Genomic DNA, 22675 nt, shown 5'->3' on the forward strand with positions numbered 1-22675 from the left:
TTAACAATAAGACCTTTGATATAGTCAAACATATTTGGCTGGATGCTGGCATCTATTGGGAATTAATTCATGGGGCAACCTTGCCCTGTTCCAAGGCCACAATTAGCTCATTTAAAGTATGGTACAATCAGTTAAATGTTCTTCTCACATTCAAATCTTAGATGTTGAACTTTAAGTCAAGGAGTTTTCCCTCTAAACATTCTAAATTTCTTCCTGTTGCCATTATGGTAATGCTTTAAAACTTTTAATTTTCTCAGTTTTGAGGATAGTAAAAGTTTACAACTATTTTCCAGTCAAACTTCCTATTAAATAATTAAATTTCTTTAAAACCCTTCAAACGTGCTGCATCAAATCATAATTCTCCTGCAGAGAAACTATTTGAAAATTATTTGGAAATAAGAATACTACACTCTTTCTTCACATTTAAAAAAAATAAGCAGAGCAATGTGATTGGGTAGTTATGAATACACCATTATATCTGTATGCTACTAACCTGAACTCAAACATGAATTTCCAAATTAAAGAAAGATTCCGGAGAGATTTGGCAGTTATTGATTTTTATTTCCTTTCAATATTTAAATACTGCATTAAATATATTAATAATTAACAAGATATAAGCAATGCTGTCATATTTTAGAGAAAGGGGCTGTAGACGCTGGCTTACAAAGTAAGACACAAAATGCTCGAATAACTCATTGGGTCAGGCAGCACTTTGAGGAATCAGACTTTTCAGACTCATTATAGTATGGGAGAGAAAGTTAGAAGAGAGGTGGGGACAGGCCAAAGCCAGCCACGTGATGTGGGGTACAGGTGAGGGGGTTTGAGTGGCAGATAGCTGGACAAAAGCCAGAGATGACAAGACAAAAGGATGTGATCTAAGGGGCATGAAATGTGAAGCCAGCGGAAGGAATATTGGTGGAAGGGGAAGGGGGAGAACTGATTATGCATCCAGGTGAGGCACAGGGAAGAGAAGGGGGGACAAAGGGTGGGGGGTGTTTGTAGGTTAGTTACCTACAATTGGAAAATTCAATGTTTATACCATTGGGCTGTAAGCTCCCCAAGCAGAATATGAGTGCTGTTCCTCCCGTTTGTGTAGCCTCACTCTGGCAATGAAGGAGGCCCAGGACAGAAAGGTCAGTATGGGAATGGAAAGTTCAAATGACTAGCAACTAGGAGATCCAACAGGCCGAGGTGGATCGAGCATAAATTTTCGGCAAAATAGTCACCTAGCCTATGCCTGGTCTCACCGATGTAAGGGCCAAAAAAATGCAGTAGAGATCAGAGAAACTGCATGAGACCCTTTGCCTCACCTGGAAGGGCTGCTGGGGTTCCTGAATGGATGGAAGGGAGGTGATGTCAGGACAGGTTTTATATTTCCTGTGGTTGCAAGGGAAAGTACCTGGGGAGGTGGCAGTTTTAGTGGATTGAGTCTAAATGGACCTGAGTTTACATTAAAAGCAACCGAGCTGTACAAATCAATGCAACATCTTCAAAAGTAGAATTAAGCATACCACCTGGTATCATCTTTGGCACCAGATTTGAATATGATAATCAGCCAAGCCAACCAAGAAAACCACTTCTCAGTAACATCTGGATACATGAAAAGTGGGGGAACTATCCCGCAGACTAGCAAAGCAATAATCTAAGATAATTACAGATACCCCAGCCAATAACTCTGACACCTTCTTCACCCTCGAGGGTCAAGTCCCACAGAACCTGCAAGGTTGTATCTGAATTCTATGAAGTCCTTTTTTATTTATTTTATTTTATTAATTACAGCCCTTCTTTATTTAGTGAGGGTCACTTTGAACTGTCATGACGTATGACCTATACTCCAAAGACATATAGGTATGTAGGTTAATTGGCTGGGTAAATGTAAAAATTGTCCCTAGTGGGTGTAGGATAGTGTTAATGTGCGGGGATCGCTGGGCGGCACGGACTTGGAGGGCCGAAAAGGCCTGTTTCCGGCTGTATATATATGATATGATATGATATGAAGGCTGCAGGGACAGAGAAATTCCTGTGGCCATTGCTTAGAATAAGTCGGTAGTGTCATCATTTACTAAGCAGTTGAGTCCTCAAAGAAATATGTAAAACTGAGTCTGTGGCCTGTTGCAGTTAACACCTTTCAGCGGTGTGAGTAATAATCATTCCATCTGTTTGTCACCAACCACACAGTGGACAGTCCTGTCAATGGAACCTTGCTACCTGACCCAAATCGGATAGAACCTGGCCATAGGTGGCCATATTTAAAAAAAATTAAGGCATTGAGTTGAAATTGGACTGGATACGGTTGAATCAGATTTTTATTTTGCCCAAGCAGATGCGCGATTAGCAGCACTATCAAGCGGCAGTTATTTCCCAATGTTCAATGGGGACCAGTTAGCTCTAAATATAAAAACCATAAGCAGGGATGGGTTAATCACCTTTGAATAAAACCTACTAATTCCTGTCCTGAATATACTCAGCAACTCAGCCTCATGTGTCTTGGGAAGAGAATTCTGATCCATTCTCTTCTCAAAGGCAGTTGGGTATGCAGACTAAACATTCATTTTGCCAGCAATGCTCACATTTTGTGTATGGTTAAAAATTATTAATGACAGATTGAGCAAATGGCACGTTTTTTGTCAAGTTTGACAAACCTTTAGAGGTTTCTGTTGTACCTACAGAATAAATAAATTGGAACCAGTGGATGTAGTAGAACAATCAAAACAACGCAAAATTGTGATACAAAAAAAGAGCACTTAAGATTGAGGATTGGTCAACATACAGGAAAGTGCAGAAATTAATGGATTATTTTTCGTGGGGGGGGTGGGGGGCTGTGAACTGGAACACAGCAGGTGCTGGATAGGTGCTGGGGGGGCCAGCTGTTCTCAATTTATATCAGTGATTTAGATAAGGAGGCCAAATATTATATATCCAAGCTTGCTAATGATACAACACAAGGTGTCAGCATGGATTATGATGAGGATAAATAGAGGATTCAAAGGGATATAGAAAGTTAAATGAAGGGGGGAGCGCATGGCAGATGCAGTTAATGTGATTAAAAAAATGAGGCCATGCACTTTGGATTGAGAAAACAAAGGCAGAATATTCTTTAAATGGTGTCTGAGCATAGCAGCATGGAATCAGGCCCTTCAGCCCAGCTTACCCATGCTGGCCAATTAAGACATTCAGAATGATCCCATTTGCCTACAATTGTCCCATATCCCTCTAAACTCTTCCTACCTATATCTATCTTAATGACTTTTGAAAGTCATAATTGTATCTGCTTTTATAGCTTCCTCTGGCAACTCACTACAGATATGGACCACCTTCCGAGTGAAAACTTTGGCCGTGAGGTCCCTCTCAAATCTCTCATCTTATGCCTTGTCCCTGTAGTTTTAGAATCCTCTACCATGGGAAAATGACTGAGTGTTGACATTATACATGTTCCTTCTGATTTTGGATACTTTCATAAGGTCACCCCTCTGCCTCCCACGCTTCAAAGAAAAAAGTCCCAACCTAACCAGTCTCTCTGTATGCATTCAGGGAGACTGAGTATCCTTGTACAGAAATCACTGAAAATTAATGTGTATGTAAATACGAGCATTAAGAAGGCACTTGGTATGTTGCCCTTTGTTACAAGAAGGTTTAAGTACAAGAGTAAAGACATCCTACTTCAAAGATAAAGAGTCACATCTGGAATAACGTGCACAGAAGGAGCGCAACACTATTCACGAGATTGAGTCTTGGCACAGGGTTTCTCCTAAGAGTTTACGTAGACTAGCTCTGTACTCCCTATGGTACAGTACAATCATTTTATTGAAAAGTGAATTTGCTGAAACATATAAAACTATTACAAAGGTCACAGTTTCAAAATAACAGTTCATTGTTCAGTGCAGAGATAAGAAAAGAAATTCACCCACAGTGTGGCAAATCTTTAGAATTCTCTACCCAAGGGAACTCAGGAGGACTAATTGCAGTAAACATTCAAGACAGAAAGGGACAGATTTTTGGATATTTAGGAAATCAAGAGGTACAGGGATAGTGGTGCTGATGTAATAGATCAGGAGGGTGAGAGGTGATCTTATAGAGTTTTATAAAATCATACGATGCATAGATAAGATGAATAGCCACGGTCAATTTCCACGGGTATGTGGAGGGCGGAGGTCTAAATTTAGACGGCATGTTTAAGTTGAAGGGCGAAAGATTTAAAAGGGATCTGAGGAGCAGCTTTTTCCACCACGGAGGGTGGTCTCTATATGGCATATGCTGCCAGCGAAAATGGTAGAGGTGAGTACAATTATGACATTTAAAAGATATTGGAGGTGTGAATAAGTGGGATTAGCTTGGTTAGGCAATTCGGTCGGCAAGGATGAGTTGGGCCGAAGGGCCTGTTTCAGGGCTGCTCAGCTCAATGGCTCAAGCCGTAATCTTAATTAATTGTGCAGCAGACACGTACAATTAAATGGCCTATTCTTGCTTCTAATATTCACAGATTAGCAATCACAAATCAAATAATTTCACTAAACTTTCAAACTAGTGCACTGCATTTGTTGTCCATGAAGAAATTTTATATTGAGTTCAAAAGGGCAACACAAAAAGTGATTGTTTAAACTGTAAAAGAAAGGCTTTACACTGATTAAAAATTGAACACTTTACAGTAACTCTGGTGCCAAATCTTCTGGAGGATAAGTATCTCTGGGAAAGTATTTCATTTTCAAAACAATAGTTTGTTTTCCTAAGGATATGAGATATAGAGATAGAGCATTCTTTATTCCACTTTCTACAATTAATCATGCCTGCTGCTGACCAAGGCCATCAGTCTTCGGGGAAAAAAATCTGAGGGTAAACTAAACTAATGCCATTGTGTTTGTTCAATGATGTGATGAGGTGAAGTTGAGAGTTACTGGAGGGGGAGGGATGAGGAATAAATGAGGCAGCTGGCTGGCACTGGGTCTGCCACTAATTAAGCTTATGGAGCCACAGCCAAATATTAAAACTCCTGCCAGCATCATGTCATTTTTGCTTATCTTCGCCAAATGTAATTCAAAACTTGACACACCATATCATCCCCCCCCCTCCCCCCACTCCCCAAAACACAGGGAGTCAGAACTCTTTTCCTGGAACAATTTGACATTCATGATGTGAGCTGATAATCTAATGTGGGCAATTCACAACCATTTGGCATCACAAAGAATCTAGAATTTTAGATTTTGAATCCAAGCCCTGGAAAGTTCCTCTTTTTCACTATACATTGCATGTAAACAACTCACTAAATATACAACTCACTAATCAATTTATAAAATGTACTAAATGTCAATCTAAGATATATCTTATTTAAAAGTTTAAACAAATTTGTATGTTAAGCTCTTTGTATGTTAAGGGCACAAGTATAAAGAGCATGATATTTTATTCTAAATGATAAAGGGGTGCAATTAACAGGGACCTTGGGGTGGTTGGGCACAAGACATTCAAGGTGACAGATTAAGTCAATGGAGCAATTTATAAAGCATATGGAGTCCTTGGATTTATAAATAGAAGCATAAATTACAAATAAAAACAGCTAGAGGTATACAAAATACTGGCTTGGTCCCATAAAGAGTAGTGTGTCCATTTTTGAGAAGCACACTTTAGAAAAGATATGAATGCAATAATGAAGGTACAGAGGAGATTATTTAGAATGGTTGCAGGAATGGGAGGTTACTTACATAGACTGGCAAATCTTTTTAATTTACTTTTCACTTCAATTAACATATAATTTTACCATGGCACCATACCCAGAAGCCTCTCTCAATGTAGCTTATAAACTAGCTGCTTAAAGGATATGAAAATGCTGCAATGGGCAATTTCTGTTGTTCCCTTTGACATACCTATGATTCTGAAATGCAGCATTCAGACTTTCAGGCCAGTCAATGGTAAGTAAAACCAGCAAGGAAATGGATAAGGGTGCAAAATGAGCAGCCAAACTGACTGCACCAATCAAGTCAAAACTACACCAACAGTTGCCTTCACGTGGCACTTTAAGAGCAGACATTGGTATTTATTTTTCATCTGCATTCATGCATTTTATCTGGAATGCAGTACAGGGCCTTCAAATAAAGAGTGTTGCGCAGGACTCTGGAGTCCATGAAGTAGAACTGAAATTCTATTTTTAAGTTGAATTAACTTTCATATGCAAAATCCCCAGTATTCTGCCCATGCCTCTTATCAGAATTGAAATAAAATCTGAGTACTTTGCTGAATTCAGTAAATTATTTACCTTATTCCCATTACTAACATTAATGAAGGAACATGACATAAACCTGCCTTAGGCAGTGATGCAAAATGTGCAGCAGCAAATCATTGACTCTTTTTACTGCATTTTCCTATTCATTGAAAAAATAGGCTGCTAATGTCCAATCATTCATTTTCTTCTGCCATTTAAGGTGAATTTACACCCCATAGTTTTATTTTTTAAAAATAGGTGGTCAGGAAAAATATGCTTTATCGCTTTCACCTGAAAATTGAGAAAACTCAGTACGATATAATGAGTGATAGAATTGGTATTTTGCAATCTTCCAAGGGTTAGTGTTCCCCTGTTTTTGAGTTCACCACCACTATCCTGATATGAAGGAAGTGTACTTTCTAATGACTAACTTTTGAGCAGGTGGCAGGCAAGGAGAAGTTAATGGCTCAATCCCAATACCGAGGCAGGAAGTAGAAAGAGGGTTTCAATAAAAACAAAATGATGGATACCAGATTTTGGAGATTCAAGTTAGCTAGAAGATCATTTTGAGACACCATTAAGGTCAAACTGACCTGACTAATATTATATTCAGACATCATTAGAGGGTCTGGAACATCTGTGGTCACACTAACCTGCACAGGACTAATATTCATGGTCATTTTAGTCATAAATAATACTACTATTCTACAACTTAACCACTATTTTCAAGTAATTTCAGTCTTCACAACTGTAACTAGTTAAACAAAGTGTAATAAATTATTCTACTTTTGTAATGTAACTTTCTATGTTCTGACATTTTAACTTCTCTGAAGCATATTTCTTTTGTTAATAATTTTTTTAAATGAGGGCAGGAAGTGTACAACTTAGTGTAGTTCATTTTCCCAGTGTATGAAGCAAGTCTAAGTGGTATGCTGAAACGGAGCCATTTTTCTGTCTGTCGTTCAATAATATCTGAAAGTCAGCTTTGTATTGTTTGCAGACAAACTGCAGATCAAAATGACATACTAGCTTTCCTTTTTCTTCTAAAATGTATAAATAAAGGTGCAAAAACAATGCCATTTTAAAATCGGCCTGTGGAAAAATTGTATGAGGTACTTTATACTCAGCTCAATCTTTGCCAGATGACCAACATCAAAAACTGGTCTTTTTGAATATAAAAGTCTTCATTTTTATCAAATTTACAATCTGCCTCAGCTTTGCAGTACTGTTATATATGTTACTTTTTGTGAAAAAGTGTTCACGCGGCAAGATATTCCAGGAAATTAAACCAAGCTGAAAGCAAATAATCATTGTAACTTCAGAATAATTTTTTAAAAAGTGTGTGGAATGAAGTTCACAAAACACAGTATGAAGACTAAAGCGTAAAACAGATAGAAAGGAATACAGCCTATATTGTAAAGCACTGAGACAAAAAATAAGGTAAATTTTCATCAAAATGTGTCACCCTCTGCTTGCATCCTCAAATTACTATGAGCTAGGGCCTTGTCAAATAACATTACAATAATTGCATTCTCTGCAAAATAATTTGCATAATTATTGCTTATAGCTATGCAACCAAAGCCAGTGCCAGGTGTAAATCACACACCTTCAGTTGTCAATGGATTTAATAAAGACTCTTTATTCACCTAACAACAAAATGCCTGAGAGCATGTTGTAGTGTAAATTCCTCTGTGCTTTGGTCCTAGTCTCTTCTTGTTTTAAGCGCCATGCTCTGAGGTAAATATGTCAAAGTTAGACTCATTACTGTCAGGATTTAGTCAACAGCTATATATTGGCCTGTCAAAATTGCATGTTGGGGCCACTCATCAGTGGGGCATTTGGAAATTCTCAGACACCACCAAAGTACAGCTACAGGTTTATACATTTGCCTAAGAGGGTGTCTTTTCTCTTTAATCCACAAGAGCTAAAATTTAAGTGTACGCATGACCAAGTTATAGCAATGTTAAAACAACTCCTACCAATGCAAAACTCAAATGGGGAAGATTGAGCAGATTTTGGGAAAAAGAACAACCCACCCATTCTAGAAGGGCAAACTTAGTACGAGCAAAATATTATTTTATGTACTAAGTTGAATGTTCATATACATCAATGTTTAATAAAAAGGCCGTCGCAAATATAAAATCGGCTACATGCTATGGTATATATTTAGCTTCAATGCATCCAATATATGTCACAATTTGGCATTTTGATGAAAAAAATAACATCTTTAACTATTTTTAATAGGAAGGAACATCATTACCTGTTGTATATAAACTCTACTGGAATTAACTGCAAATAGATTTTTGAACATAAAGACACTGGCCTCTTAAAGCAAGTATATGGTCTGTTCATGCACTGGTGGCTTAAAACAATAAATTATTGTTCCCCTTTATCAAAAATTCTCAGCCGACTCTCCCATTACCTGTTCCTGGCTACATTTTCTGTTCATCTTGTAATAAATTATCCACTTCCTCTAGATGTGAAACTGAGCTGAATGCATGTAAGTGAGACAGTCCTTGGGATTCCTACTTTAATGGCCTCAAATTACTCATCATATTGTCGAGAATGAGGATAGAAATACAATCTCTGTTGTTTTTTGCAATGCTTTACTGCCAAAGGCCAACTGAGATTTTTTTAATATCCAATCGAAGGTATTAGGATAATTATTTTAATTATGCTAAAAATTCACCAAACAATGCACACTGCTCTGGAATCAATGTGTCAAGTTTTCTCACATTTAAAAAAAAGATGCCCAATGAAAACACAGTGACAGTAGGTATTCATTAAATTGAAGACAGAGACTTCACAAAGCCCTAGTGGTCATGCCAATGTTTTATAACCTCAGAATACTGTACAAAAATTTGGCTCCCCCATTGAGAGTATCAATGCAAACAATGGATTGGGGAGGGGAGGGAGAAGGGCATGGGGGTAGGGAAGGAAGAAGGTTGGAGAAGAGACACGGTTGACCTCATCTAAAGAGATATTGCATTATGATGAAATAATAGATTTGTTGTCAGAAACAGAAGCGATAGAACACCAAAGATTTACAAATTATCAGATTGAAAAGATTGAACAAGTTCAAACTTACAATAAATTATAATCGGGAAGTACAACCAAAGACACTAAATCTAATAAGAGTTTAAAATGGACATTATGTAATATTTTTATTAATAGTTCTAATACTTTGGAATGATCTTCAATAACTTCATGTTTAAACTGCAACTGTTCAAATTGCAAATGGATGTTGCAATGGAAGTATGAAAGAATTATGGAGATGGATTTTGACGGTTGAGCAGCACATTAATGTTCTTGATGTTTACATTTTCCTCTGTTTTAAAAAGTGTTACTGGTACAAAAGGTCCAGTCGGCTTTTTGGCAGTGAACTAAAGCAGATGTTTAAACCCAAGCCTCCAATGACCTATGAAATTGTGCGCTCTAATTGAAGAGATTATACCAGTTTATGCCATGGTTATTTGATACAGAATATAAACAAGAGAGTGTTCTGGAAATTCCTAAATGGTGCACTAGTATATGGACTTAAATGTTGCTGCACATTACACAAGTGCAAACAATTAGCTCAGCCACCCTTCAATGCAACTTGAAAAATAATTGTGGAGGAATTAGTGTTACAGTTCAATATTGCATCATTCACTAAGCAAGAGGCTGGGTTGTGAAACTCAAACCAGAACTAAAACTTCATTAACAGCCATCATCACTGGGCGCATCTAAGTGAGCCTTTGGTGTTTCTGTTGGAATCTGGTATTCATCTTACAATAGACATCATAGCTTACAGACTTGGTTCCATCAAATAATTTTTAAAGAAATCTGAACAATGTGTAATTTTAAAATATATTTTCATGTTTTAAAAGAATCTAATTAAACTCACGAAGAAAATCAAAAAACAGTAAGTTTTTGAACCAAGACATTAGTAAAAAAACTATTGATTTAAAAAAAAACTTGTTACCTCAATTCAAAAGAGATGTATGTTTGAAAAACCACTGCTCATTTAATATTACGTCACCTAATCAGCATTTGATCAGCACTTGATATTCTGCCAAGGTCAACTTCAAATATGGAATTTTAATTATACTGAAAGTGAATATTAAATCAAAAATGACATGGCAGCCAAAATGACTTCAGGGGTGGGAGAGAAATGAAATTGAACTTCTCTGACCCAATACAAGAATAATTAGAATCTCAATGTATTTCTCTCATATTGCCTCCCTTTAAAACTCCCTGGATTTGCTTCCAACTTTACTATTTACTAGCTATGCAGGTCTTTTATGAAAAGCAGCTAAGTGTTCATTGTGTTTTCAATCTGTGAACTTCATCCTAGCTATCAATGACACTTAGAAATTCATCAAACTTTATTTTTTTTAATTTTTATTTATTTATTTGTCCACTTTTATTTATTTCTTTTCTTTCGTATGGCTATATGGTAATTCGCATATCACTGTACCTTAATTGGTACATGTGACAATAAAAGACCTTTGAAACTTTTGACCTTTGAACCAAAATTGTCAATACCACCTTCGCCACCACACCACTCTACCATCCAGCTTGTACATCAATTATAGGGAGTTTAACTTCTAATCACAAACTTGGTAAAAAAAACAACTAGTGCGATTCCAAGGACCTAAGAAAGAACATATTAAATAAGAAATAGGAAAACAAATGGATGTTCACTTCAATGCCAATTATTCTGTTGCATATGTATGGTCTTGCTTGACAAATAAATGATGGATGTACACTTTTGCCAACGTTGATTATTTAACAATTTCAACTGGCGAATACTCTGCGGTCAATCATACCAACGCAAAATTGGATAGATTCAATTAATATTCCCATACCACTATCTTAGCAATTTTTAGATTGCAACTTTAGTTTACAAAAACTTTCCAAATTGTCAAAAGGCAGGTTGTTTTGGAAGAGATTGAAGTCTCGCAAACCTCCGAAGGAGGTTCCTGGACTGAAGGTGTTATAACCTTTGAGTTTTCAGTTAGTTTCATTATTTTGAGGAATAAGCACAAAACAAAAAGTAGTTGGCAGATGAATGTGAACTTTGTATAATATATCTGACCGAGAATGTCACAAAATCAAAAATATTTCACAAAATGCTTTATTTACCTTTGCATTCTGGCTGCAATGAATTTCCATGGAGTGGTTCATTTCAGATAAAACTATATCTTATTTCCATTTGTTGCATTTGAATTTGCATAAAAATGCAACATATAAAAAGAAAAAATCTACAAAAATTGCACATTACAGTATGAATCAAATTTTATTCCTTGCACAATGGGGCAGCATGGTGGCATGGTGGTAGAGCTACTGCCTTACAGTGTCAGAGACCTGGGTTTGATCCTGACTACGTGTGCTTGTCTGTACAGAGTTGGTACGTTCTCCCTGTGACCTGCGCGGGTTTTCTCTGAGATCTTTGGACTTGGTGGGCCAAAGGGCCTGTTTTCGCACTGTATCTCTAAAAACTAAAACTAAAACAATGAAATTTTAGTTTAAAGATACAGCATGAAAACAGGTCCTTTGGCCCACCAAGTCCAAGCTGACCATAGATCACCCATATAAAGTTCTATGTTATCCAATTCCCTATAATCTAGGAGGCAATAAACAAAGACCAATTAACCTACAAACAAAAATCTGATGACGGATTTGACAGCATAGTGTTAATTTCTTTGTACCCCAAAATAAGATGGCCAAAGGCAAGCTGGGTAAAATATTGTCATTGAAATAAGACATTTCAGTTCTGAAGTATTCTATTTGTGATTTCTCTTGCATGGATGAATGCACACTGTGAGGTTGTGATTTGGCAAAGCAGTGTAATTGTTTACATATCTCATGAAGATTTCTCCTAACAGTGATTGTTAAAGCTATGAATAATGCTTTGGATAAGAAAAAGGTTATTGTTTATTTATTTTGTGCAAAACCACCATAGTTCTTTGCTTGTAATAACTTTTTTCAAACTGCACTTTTCCAGTAGAAGATAACCACCGAGTACCTTTTCTGTTGAGTGATATATTTCTATTTGCTCCCCAATGGATCATATACAACATGGAAAAACACAGCTGTAAAAGTGGCAACTAACTGAATGATTTAAAAAAAACTTAGTTCTGCTAGCTTTTGTATAAAGTAAAACGTGTTTTGTGATCAACAGCAATTATTGGCTGGTTAATTCTTTACATTAAGAAAATACACCACAAAATTAAAATCACAAATTCTTTACCAAACATAGAAATCAAAGGTTGTGCTTTTTACTTCTACTGCAACCAACAATGACTAGAATCCAGTACAGTCAGCAGCAGTGGAAAAGATCGTCATGTTTATTTATTTTGTTCTAACTGTGTGCTGAACAATTCCCTCTTACTATATTGACAAAACATTTAACATTATCGTGGTGCCTGGTGATTATATGTCAACTTACCAACTACATCTAGATGATAGGTATGATTTATGGATCCATAGGGATTTTCTATCACACATGTATAGTTCCCCTTATCAGATGGAACAGCACTTTCCATAATAAGACTCCAATGTGGAGGTCGAATCTGTTAAAAAAAATTGGAGTTATTTCAGAGAGTCTTAATTGCATTGAAGTAAACTTCATGAAATGCCTCATTTTAGTTAGTTTCGTTTATTCATACATTAGTTATAAACTAAATGTGAAGATTTAATCCTGTAGGCATTTGCCTCAACTTGGCCTCCTGGAATAGAATGGGTAGCGTTTATTAAAAAAGTTAATTTCCATTTTGGGCCCGATGGGCTATAACAGAAGATGATGATCAGAGTATTCATTATGTGCTGCTGCTTGCTGCTCTGCTGTAGTTTCTTATTAGTTCTTGTAGGGTCCTATAGAATTTAGCTTCATAATAACAATTCAGTAACAACTTCAGTGTGGTTAGAAATCAATCATCAGCCTTGCCTTACTTACCTTCTTTTGCCTTAAACTAACAGTTATATATCAATAGCAGAGACAGCCTGGATATTAGATACTGCATTTTTTAATTTATTCACAAAATGCTGGAGTAACTCAGCAGGTCAGGCAGCATCTCGGGAGAGAAGGAATGGGTGACGTTTCGGGTCGAGACCCTTCTTCAGACTGATGTCGGGGGTGGGACAAAGGAAGGATATAGGTGGAGACAGGAAGATAGAGGGAGATCTGGGAAGGAGGAGGGGAAGGGAGGGACAGAGGAGCTATCTGAAGTTGGAGAAGTCGACGTTCATACCACCGGGCCGCAAACTGCCCAGGCGAAATATGAGGTGCTGCTCCTCCAATTTCCGGCGGGCCTCACTATGGCACTGGAGGAGGCCCATGACAGAGAGGTCAGACTGGGAATGGGAGGGGGAGTTAAAGTGCTGGGCCACCGGGAGATCAGTTGCGTTAATGCGGACCGAGCGCAGGTGTTCAGCGAAGCGATCGCCGAGCCTGCGCTTGGTTTCGCCGATATAGATAAGTTGACATCTAGAGCAGCGGATGCAATGGAGGAGGTGCAGGTGAACCTCTGTCTCACCTGGAAAGAATGTTTGGGTCCTTTGATGGAGTTGAGGGGGGAGGTAAAGGGACAGGTGTTGCATCTCGTGCGGTTGCAAGGGAAAGTGCCCGGGGTTAGGGTGGTTTGGGTAGGAAGGGACGAGTGGACCAGGGAGTTGCGGAGGGAACGGTCTCTGCGGAACGCAGAGAGGGGAGGGGATGGGAAGATATGGCCAGTGGTGGGGTCCTGTTGTAGGTGACGGAAATGTTGGTGGATGATATGTTGTATCCGCTGGCTGGTGGGGTGGAAGGTGAGAACGAGGGGGATCCTGTCCTTGTTGCGAGTGGGGGGATGGGGAGCAAGAGCGGAGCTGCGGGATGTAGAAGAGACCCTAGTGAGAGCCTCATCTATAATGGAGGAGGGGAAGCCCCGTTTTCTGAAAAACGAGGACATCTCGGAAGCCCTAGTCTGAAACACCTCATCCCGGGCGCAGATGCGGCGTAGACGGAGGAATTGGTAATACTGCACACAGTCAAGCAATTCTTTTTCCACAGTGCCAGAAATCCGATCAGGTACAGAATGGCAGGAGACAGGGCAAGGTTAATTGGGATACAGCAGAATGTTAAACTGAAAGGATCAGTATAGAAAAATTTTCAACCATTCAGAACACTGATTAATGATTATTACGTGTAGGAAGGAACTACAGATGCTGAGTCTGAAGAAGGGTCTCGACACGAAACGTCACCTATGCCTTTTCTCCAAAGATGCTGTCTGACCCGCTGAGTTGTTGTCTGGTCTGACCCGCTGTTTCTATCTACTGAATAATGATTTATGCATTGGGATAGACAGCAGGTTATTTAGCAAAGCCAAAAACAAGAAGATGGACCACCTTATTTGGATATGGTGGTGTGTGTGTGTGTGTGTGTATGTGTGTGTGTGTGTGTGTGTGTGTGTGGGGGGGGGGGGGGGGGGGGGGGGGCATATGCTGTTGGTCCAGCCATCCATAGAAAAAGATATGAAAGCTAATTTTCAAATTACCTGGCAACTTCATCTATTGTAACTTTCTTCCACAATCGGTTTTGAAAATTGTTATTTTAAGCCAAATGGACAACTTAGTCCATTTAGAACAAGTGTAAAGTTAGCTCACTTAAGACCATGGTGATGTTGATGTATGGTCGAAAAGGACTGATGGATTAATTAGCCTACCCTCTACACGTTATAGTGGGCAGTCACCGAGCAGCGCTGTAGAAACAAAATGGTGTGGACATTGGAAATTTGAAATGAAGTAGTTACACAAACTCAGCAGATCAGGATTATCATTTCAGGTTCTTGACATCTGAAGATCAAGACTTGCTAAGGGTAGCCCAGCGTCTTGTCGAAGGAACAACTCAATGAAGAGCTAACTATTGGGCCTGCATTTTGAAGAACTCAGAGTAATGCGACGTGTCATGTATACTCGTGCTCCAGAACAGAAAATGCCAGAAAAATTCAGCAGGCGAGGGAGCATCCATGGAAAGTGAAACAAAGTTAACTTTGTAAGTCAATGATCCTTTATCAGAACCAGGAAAATGAGAAAAACAAACAGTTGCAGAAAGAAAGCAATTATATTACCTGGCAACCTTGGTCTCCACCCTATTACAAAAACTCCCTCTTCACCCCCGCCACTCTCTGCAACTTAACACATGCACACTTGTTTTCTCACTTTTCCTGTTCTGATGAATTGTCATTGACCCGAAATGTGATTCTATTTCATCACAGATGCTGCCTGACATGTAAGCATATTACTGCAATAAAAACTAAAATGCTTAAAATATTTAGTAGGCCAGTCAACATTTTGGAGAGGGAGCTAAAAAGAGTTGTTGACCTTTTGTCAGAATTGGTGAGAGATAAAACATACTTTATGCAGTTAAAAGAGGCTGGGGAGGGAAAAGAATCAAAATTTGGGCCTTGGCATTGTCAATGGTGATCATGATTTGACATTGTTGAACTCAATATTGAGTCGAGAAATTTGAAACTCACTTGGAAATTGTACAAAATACCATACAATGAGTATGCAGTTTTGGTCATTTCAGATATCATTTTGTGAAACAATTTAAAATTCAACAATTGTTTTGAATCCAGTATCAGGCCAAGTTCAAGAGCAGATGCAATATCAACAAAAGCACCTGTTTTCTCCGACATTTCACATTTCGTTGATAAACTTTACACTAAGAAATCAGTAGACAGATAAAAGGCTGAACTTGTGCATTCCACACAATGAATCATTCATAGTGTGAGGTCTGTTCTGTCAGTTTCTCATTATGTGAAAACAATTTTCAAAGTGTTTAGAGATAAGGACCAAACTGCCATAACTACACTGTGATATCTCCAGAAATGAAAGTTTCTTTTACATCTTGAAAAATTAATTACATGCGAATTTTAGATCCCAAATTCCAATTTAGATATAAATCCAGAGAGCTGTAGGTACCAAACATGCTTCATGCACAGTCTGTACAAGAAAAACTTAACATCACTGTTCTTTTCTAATAAACAAACTAATTTTAACTTGTACAAACCAGACTAAACATGGTTGTTTCACATATAGTAGGTTTGATGCCTGGTACCCTCTTTTATTTGATTTATGACTGACTTGACATGCATTGTTGAAAGAGAGACTCTATCTTGCAGACGGAGCATTTGGCAGATGCTATGTCCTGTAGTCTAGCAGTTTGAAAAGCAGTGCACTGAAATGCAAAAACCCTCCATCTGCTTTTGTAAACAAAGTTCCTTATTTTCTAGTGTTTACAGTACATTGGCGACATGTGAAAATCAAACGCAGTATGACGTCCAGAAATCTAAACAGGTTTACCACACATGCAGAGACGTAACACAGATCATAAATTCAAACATTAATCTATTTTCTTCAAAATGTGTGACATGGATACTTTATTAAATGTACAGTGTTATCATAACTACAGAAGCACCTTATTGTAAGAAAGACCATAAAGTGCTGAAGTAACTCAGCCGATCAAGCAGCCTCTCTGAAGAACATGGATAGGCAACGTTTCGAGTTGGGATCCTTCTTCAGACTGACTGTGGGGGAGGGGAAGAAAGCTGGGAAAGAGGAGAGGCAAGACAAAGTGTGGCAGGTGGGCATATAGGTGGGCATATGCGAGGGAGGTTGATTACATTGCAAGGTTGACTTGAACAAAACCTTCAGACTGTGCACACTGTTCCTGCATCATTGCTAAGAGAAATACTTCAAAGCATCGCATAATGCTCATCTATATACTATCGTTTGTTTGTTTGTTCCTGAACTACAGCCAAAACGGTACACGATAGTGCAACAATTTAAGCCCAGCTTACTCACGGTGCTAATGGAAGAAGTTTCATTGAAATCAGTGTTATATTTTTAGTTATCCACATTTAAAAGTTTAAATCTATCTCCTAGGGACGGTGGGGGGAGGGAGGGAGGGAGGGGGGTGGCGGGAGAGAGGATAAGGGGGGTTGAGGGGATGGAGTGGGGGGGAGGGTAAGGGGGGAGGGGGTGGAGGGAGAAGGGGGAGGGAGAGGGGAGGGGCGAGGGAGGAGAGGGTGCTGCACCAATGCAGGAGAGGTTTGGGCACATTTGGTAAAGTAGATTAAAAATCTGGGACAATTTTCAACTTTGCAGTCCAGAGTGCAAGTGGCAGTGTATTGGCTGCGATATTTTAAATTCCTGCCTGACTTTTTGCTTCAATAAGCCGATATGCAATCATAATTGGGGTACCACTGGGAGCTAATCTGATGCTGGCAGCTTCCAGTTCCAATGAATCCAGAAATTGGCTCCAATACCTTGCCAAAACATTAGGTGGAGGCTACATACACCCAGTTATTGCAGGATCAGAATCACAGTATGTATGCGAGAGGTGTCGTAATTAAATCTGAGGTCACCTTTCATTTCAGACTGGATGAAGAAGTTATCTGTATGATTTTATTATCCTAACAGAGGGGGTTAAAAGCATAAGCCACGCTCGCGGTTGGGTGAGCAGCAGTGTCATTCAGATTTATGTGAATAAACATAAAGTACTGGAGTAACTCAGTGGGTCAGGCAGAATCTCTGGAGGACATGGATAGGTGACATTTTAGGTTATTTGAATGCTTGGGTTGGCAGACTTAGTCCTGATAATTTTATTTGGACAAAACAAAAAATCACATTTCTGTTTGCTGAACACTGCTTCATCTGAGAAACAGCTCCCAATTACCCAGTGCTTCCTCCACCTTCTGTTAATTTTACCCATCTGAAGCATCCATTCGGTAATTTTATGGTAGACCAAACTCCCCCAGTCTTAATATTTTTATCAATCGTGTTCTAATTCATCAATCACCCCATCCCTACCTTTATTACCTTTTTAAACATAACAAACTTCACTGACTTTATCTTTTTCTTGTGCATCCTTTCTTGCATCATTGATTGAAGACTCTCTGCAACATCTACTCCAGAACGCTCAGCTTCTCCACCTCTCTATCCCTCTTGAAACCAAGCTCTTTGATCAAGCTTATGCTTCTCCTCCTACAAACACCTCTTTTGGATGTTGACCCATTTTTTGTCGAGTAAAGGAGGATGCCCTTTCCACATTAAAGGTACTTTATAACTGAACGTTACTGTTGTACACAAGGAAGGCACAAACACAACCGTCTATTTTTAAAAGGTAAAAAAAACTATGTGCACAAGTATAAACCTGCATGATCCCACAGCTTCTGCCAAGTGTAAAAACCACTGCACTGAATCTAGCCAAGTCACCTACACCGCAAACATACAGCAACATACTGATTTCCCATATGGTTTGTGACAATGTAAATTAATTTTCAAGATTTTCTGTTATATTAAACTAATTTAGAGGCAAGTTAACAAAAGGTTCTTCAGGAAAACCATGGTGCTCATTTTTCTAGTTAATGTCTGTTGTGTATTTATAAAGTTTGTGCTATTACAAATAAGAGAAATGGAGCTCACCTTGTATGAACCCATTCGATACTCAGGTTTGAACTCCCGGCCATTTTTTAACCACCGCATGGCTGGTTTTGGATTCCCTCCAGCTGGGCAGCGAAACTTTACAGTGTTGGCTGCTGGCACTGCATGCAATCTCTTTTCCATCTTAGTTGGTTGAGTCCAGTAGGGGGGACCTGGTTCAAACAAACACCAATATAACTTTAATGGTGTCTAATGCAAATCTTCCTGTAGTTAGTGAAAAATCATTCATTTAATGTAGGGTCGGGGATAGAGAGAGAGAAAAAAAAGAAATCAAGCAGGTCCACAAAGAATTTAAAAAAAGACACAAAGCATCTCTAGAGAACATGGATAGGTGACGTTCAGACTCTAAAGAATGGTCCCGACTCGAATAATGTCCTCCATAGATGCTGCCTGACCCACTGAGTTACCCCAGCACTTAATGCCTTCTTTTTATAAACCAGCATCTGCAGTTACTTCTGTCTATAAATAACCCAATATTGGCAAGCACTGTGAGATTGAAGCTAGAACTGGAATCGTGTCCACTTTCAGTTACGGATGTTGTCGATCAAAATAGTGTCTGCTATGGAAAACGACTGGGCCATTAACTTGCACAGACCAAGAGAAGCATGAATAAGTTAATATTTTAAAAAGTCCATGACTGGTTACTGAAAACCTGGGACAACTGATTCTATGATGTTTTACTTGCTTTGCACAACTGTCGATAAGGACATGGTTTGGACAGGAGTGCTGGGTAACCATTGAAAGGCTTGCTTGGAAACTAAATCAGGCAGGAAAATAGGCATCCAAGATCTGTGTCAGGTTTTTCTCTGCTGATTGACTGTCCTCCCATTGAGAAAGGGCAGATGGCAGATTAGAGTTTTCCCCTCCCCCTAACCCATAAAAGTATTGGTAGCAGCATGCTAAGACTTCAACATGCTTGGGATGTTAACATATTCTCTGAAATCAAACTGTAAAACTGAAATAGCTGAGTTTCCAACTCTAACTTACAACTGTAATTTACATTTTCAATAAGAGATGATGCAGTGGAGCCAAATAAAATTAACGGGATGTAAACGAAGACCATTATCCCTCTCCGAGAAGGGAATCAACAGCTTACTGCTTGTTTCATGTTTTGATTTTCCCTCCACATTGGTAAGAGTAAAAGCTCTATTTAAAACAAATACTTCAGGTTTTACTGGAAGCGCCAAACTTCATGGTACAGAACTTCTTTTTGGAAAACATTATTTTCCATTGATGTGCACATTTCAAGCTGTTTGGAGCGAGATTCTAGAAATGTGCCAGGACTGCACAAACTCTGGAGTAATGAGGAATGCATTGAAAATACAGGCATGGAAACTGGCTGCAAATTCAATACCTCTAAGCACACAAATGAATGAACTTCATTACTCAAAGACTGCTAGATTTCTGCCCTCAGTAACTTTATGGGCTTCAGTAATCCTTTAAGTCACAGTACATACTTTGCACAATCAACTAATATATTTTATTCAAGAACAGTAGTGGAATCTGCCACTTTTAACTCCAGACACAACTTCCCCAATTCTTACTAATTTTTAAAAACTCTATTAACTAGAAGAGATTTAAAATATATCCTTGCCCCAATAAATGGAAAATCTAGCTTGTTTGTACATTTGTTTTAACTTATGTGAAATTCCATTTCTAACTGCAACCTGAACTTCCTGAAATAAATCAAACTAATGTGGAATTAAAAAAAATAATTGGCTTAAACTTGACCTTATTCCATTTCCTTTTTGGACCTCTTCCTATACTCCCTTACAATAATGAAGGTTTCCATTCTACAATATTTTCATCATTGGCAATGAATCGAAGCCAGGCAGCCATTAATGGCCCAAAATTTTGACATTTTCTGATTTATATTTTTTGTGGCTTTTGTTTTATTCTAAGGGAATTCACCAAAAGGCTATAAGTACAGTGATAATGCTAAGTAAAATTACCGTCATTACTCTTGACGACAATACGAATCGCAATTTCCCCTTAATATTTTTAGAATTGAAGCATACAAAAACTGACAAATAATTTAAACCAATATAATTTCACCTATTCAGTTTAAGCAGATGCCACGAGGCATAAGTATGCAGGCTCCTGTGACGCTAGTAGGCCAGATATTCAAAATAAAACAATGATTGACTTGAAAAACTTCAATTAATACAGATTTGACTGAATCTATATTGAACTGTGTGTAACACAAAATGAATAGTGAATGCCTATTTTACTTTCCAGCTTCATCACTGCTCAACAAAACTTCTGCATTAATGTTATTCTTGACGAATAAATGCTCCTCTACTTTGACTCATAGTGTTTACTTAAATAGAAATCAGGTTACAATGTGCACTCTTGACCAAGTGAATGCACACATTGTCAAACTGTACTGAATCCAACCATTGTATTTATATTAAATATTAATTTGTGTTCTTGCTTCTATGCAGTCACAGATTTACCAATCAAATGCCTAGTTTACATTAGCTCTGGGTAAATGAATGTTTAATAACATTCTTCTGTCATAAAATTGAACAAAGCCAGTTTGTATATCTAAGTTTTAATTGCTAACGTGAATATTTCAACTGAAACTATTTGCATTCCATCTACATTTTTTCTTGTTATGCTCGCCCTTGCATTTTTGCTTGGATCCATTTGAAATGTAATGCAGTCAGCTCTAAATAATATTGTTTGTTTAATTTAATTTTAGCAACACTTGTATTTAAAAAAATCTTACATTAATTCCTGCTTCCCATTCAAAACATGATTTTTTTTCTTTTGAACTTTCCCTCAAGCATGCAGGTGCATAAATGGGAGCCCAGCAAAATGTTCCAATTTCAATACATATATTGTGTAAATGTGCCATGCAAAGACTAAATCTTGGATTTCCTCCCCATCCTTAGTGGATGAAAGAACACATCACCTTCATTCATTGCCACCCCATTTGTGCCTGGAATTTACACCAGTAGACATATTTGAAGCTGAAGTTAAATTATATCCTTTCACCCCAAAATATTGTTATTATTTGGAAATTGTTCATAATTTATATTGAAGAATTAAGAATATAAACAGAAAATAAATAATCTATTGGAAAGTTTACCACAATTTTCCAGAATTACTTCACTTCATGACAAAAGTTAATTCAGAAACTTAAGCAAACTCTCCTTTACAAATTAGTAGGTTATGAATGCCAAATCATTTAAAGCTCTAGGTTCTAATTTTCTCGCAATATTTTAAAGTTCACAGCTCTGCATAAAACATACAAAGTTATAGACCATCACTAAGAAGCCAGACCATTAAACTTGTAAACTATTTTTTGTGTTCTTGAAAAATGAAGATGCTTCATACAAAATAGTATGGCACATAAACATTAAGCTTGAATTGTCCTTGGCAAAGATTTAACGGTCAAAAGTGGTTTTGCATCCACAGGACGTAGCTCGGCAAGACAATTCTGAACGATGAACATGCTACTGGCTCATATCTATCAAATGAGTTATTTCAAACCTCAAACAAATTATCTTCAATCTTTTGCATCCACCAGATGCTGACCAACAAGGCCTTTTGGTTGCTTCAACAGATAACCAAGAAATAATGTTCAGTGGTAGAATCTGTTTAAAATTACAGAGTTTGTCATCATCTTAATTTGATTTTAACTCCAATAATGCCATGTTTGATAAGAACGGGGAAAGTAAAACTTTGTGAATGTCAACTGAAGCTCAGTTGGCATTGGTATATTGTCACGTGTACCAAGATACAGTGGAAAACTTTGTTTGCGTGTTATCCAGTCAAATCACACTACCAGTGATACAAACAGGTCATGCACAAGTACAATAGTTAGTGCAAAGAGAAAAATACCAGAGTGCAGAATATAGTGTTACAACATTATAGCAAAATAAATTTTGGATCTTCGGCCAGACAGGAGAGGGGAGAAAAGGGAATGATAAATAAATGGCCGGATGATATTCCAGAGCAGGCCCTCAGAGCATGTGCTGATCAACTGGCAGAGGTGTTCACCAACAT

General features: G+C 38.0%; 1 protein-coding gene across 9 annotated transcripts in view; it reads right to left on the minus strand.

Annotated features, from left to right (window-relative positions):
* LOC144601427 (fibroblast growth factor receptor 2-like) overlaps positions 1 to 22675 on the minus strand; it is a 152499-nt gene that overhangs the window by 33875 nt on the left and 95949 nt on the right. For all 9 annotated transcript variants that reach the window (XM_078413531.1, XM_078413534.1, XM_078413533.1 and 6 more), the window contains 2 exons: positions 18644 to 18813; positions 12624 to 12747 (listed from right to left, as the gene is read on the minus strand). In XM_078413531.1, coding sequence (XP_078269657.1) covers positions 12624 to 12747; positions 18644 to 18813 — 294 coding nt within the window. The remainder of the gene's footprint in view (positions 1 to 12623; positions 12748 to 18643; positions 18814 to 22675) is intronic.

The sequence above is a fragment of the Rhinoraja longicauda genome, chromosome 16, assembly GCF_053455715.1.
Source record: "Rhinoraja longicauda isolate Sanriku21f chromosome 16, sRhiLon1.1, whole genome shotgun sequence".
Taxonomy (NCBI): domain Eukaryota; kingdom Metazoa; phylum Chordata; class Chondrichthyes; order Rajiformes; family Arhynchobatidae; genus Rhinoraja; species Rhinoraja longicauda.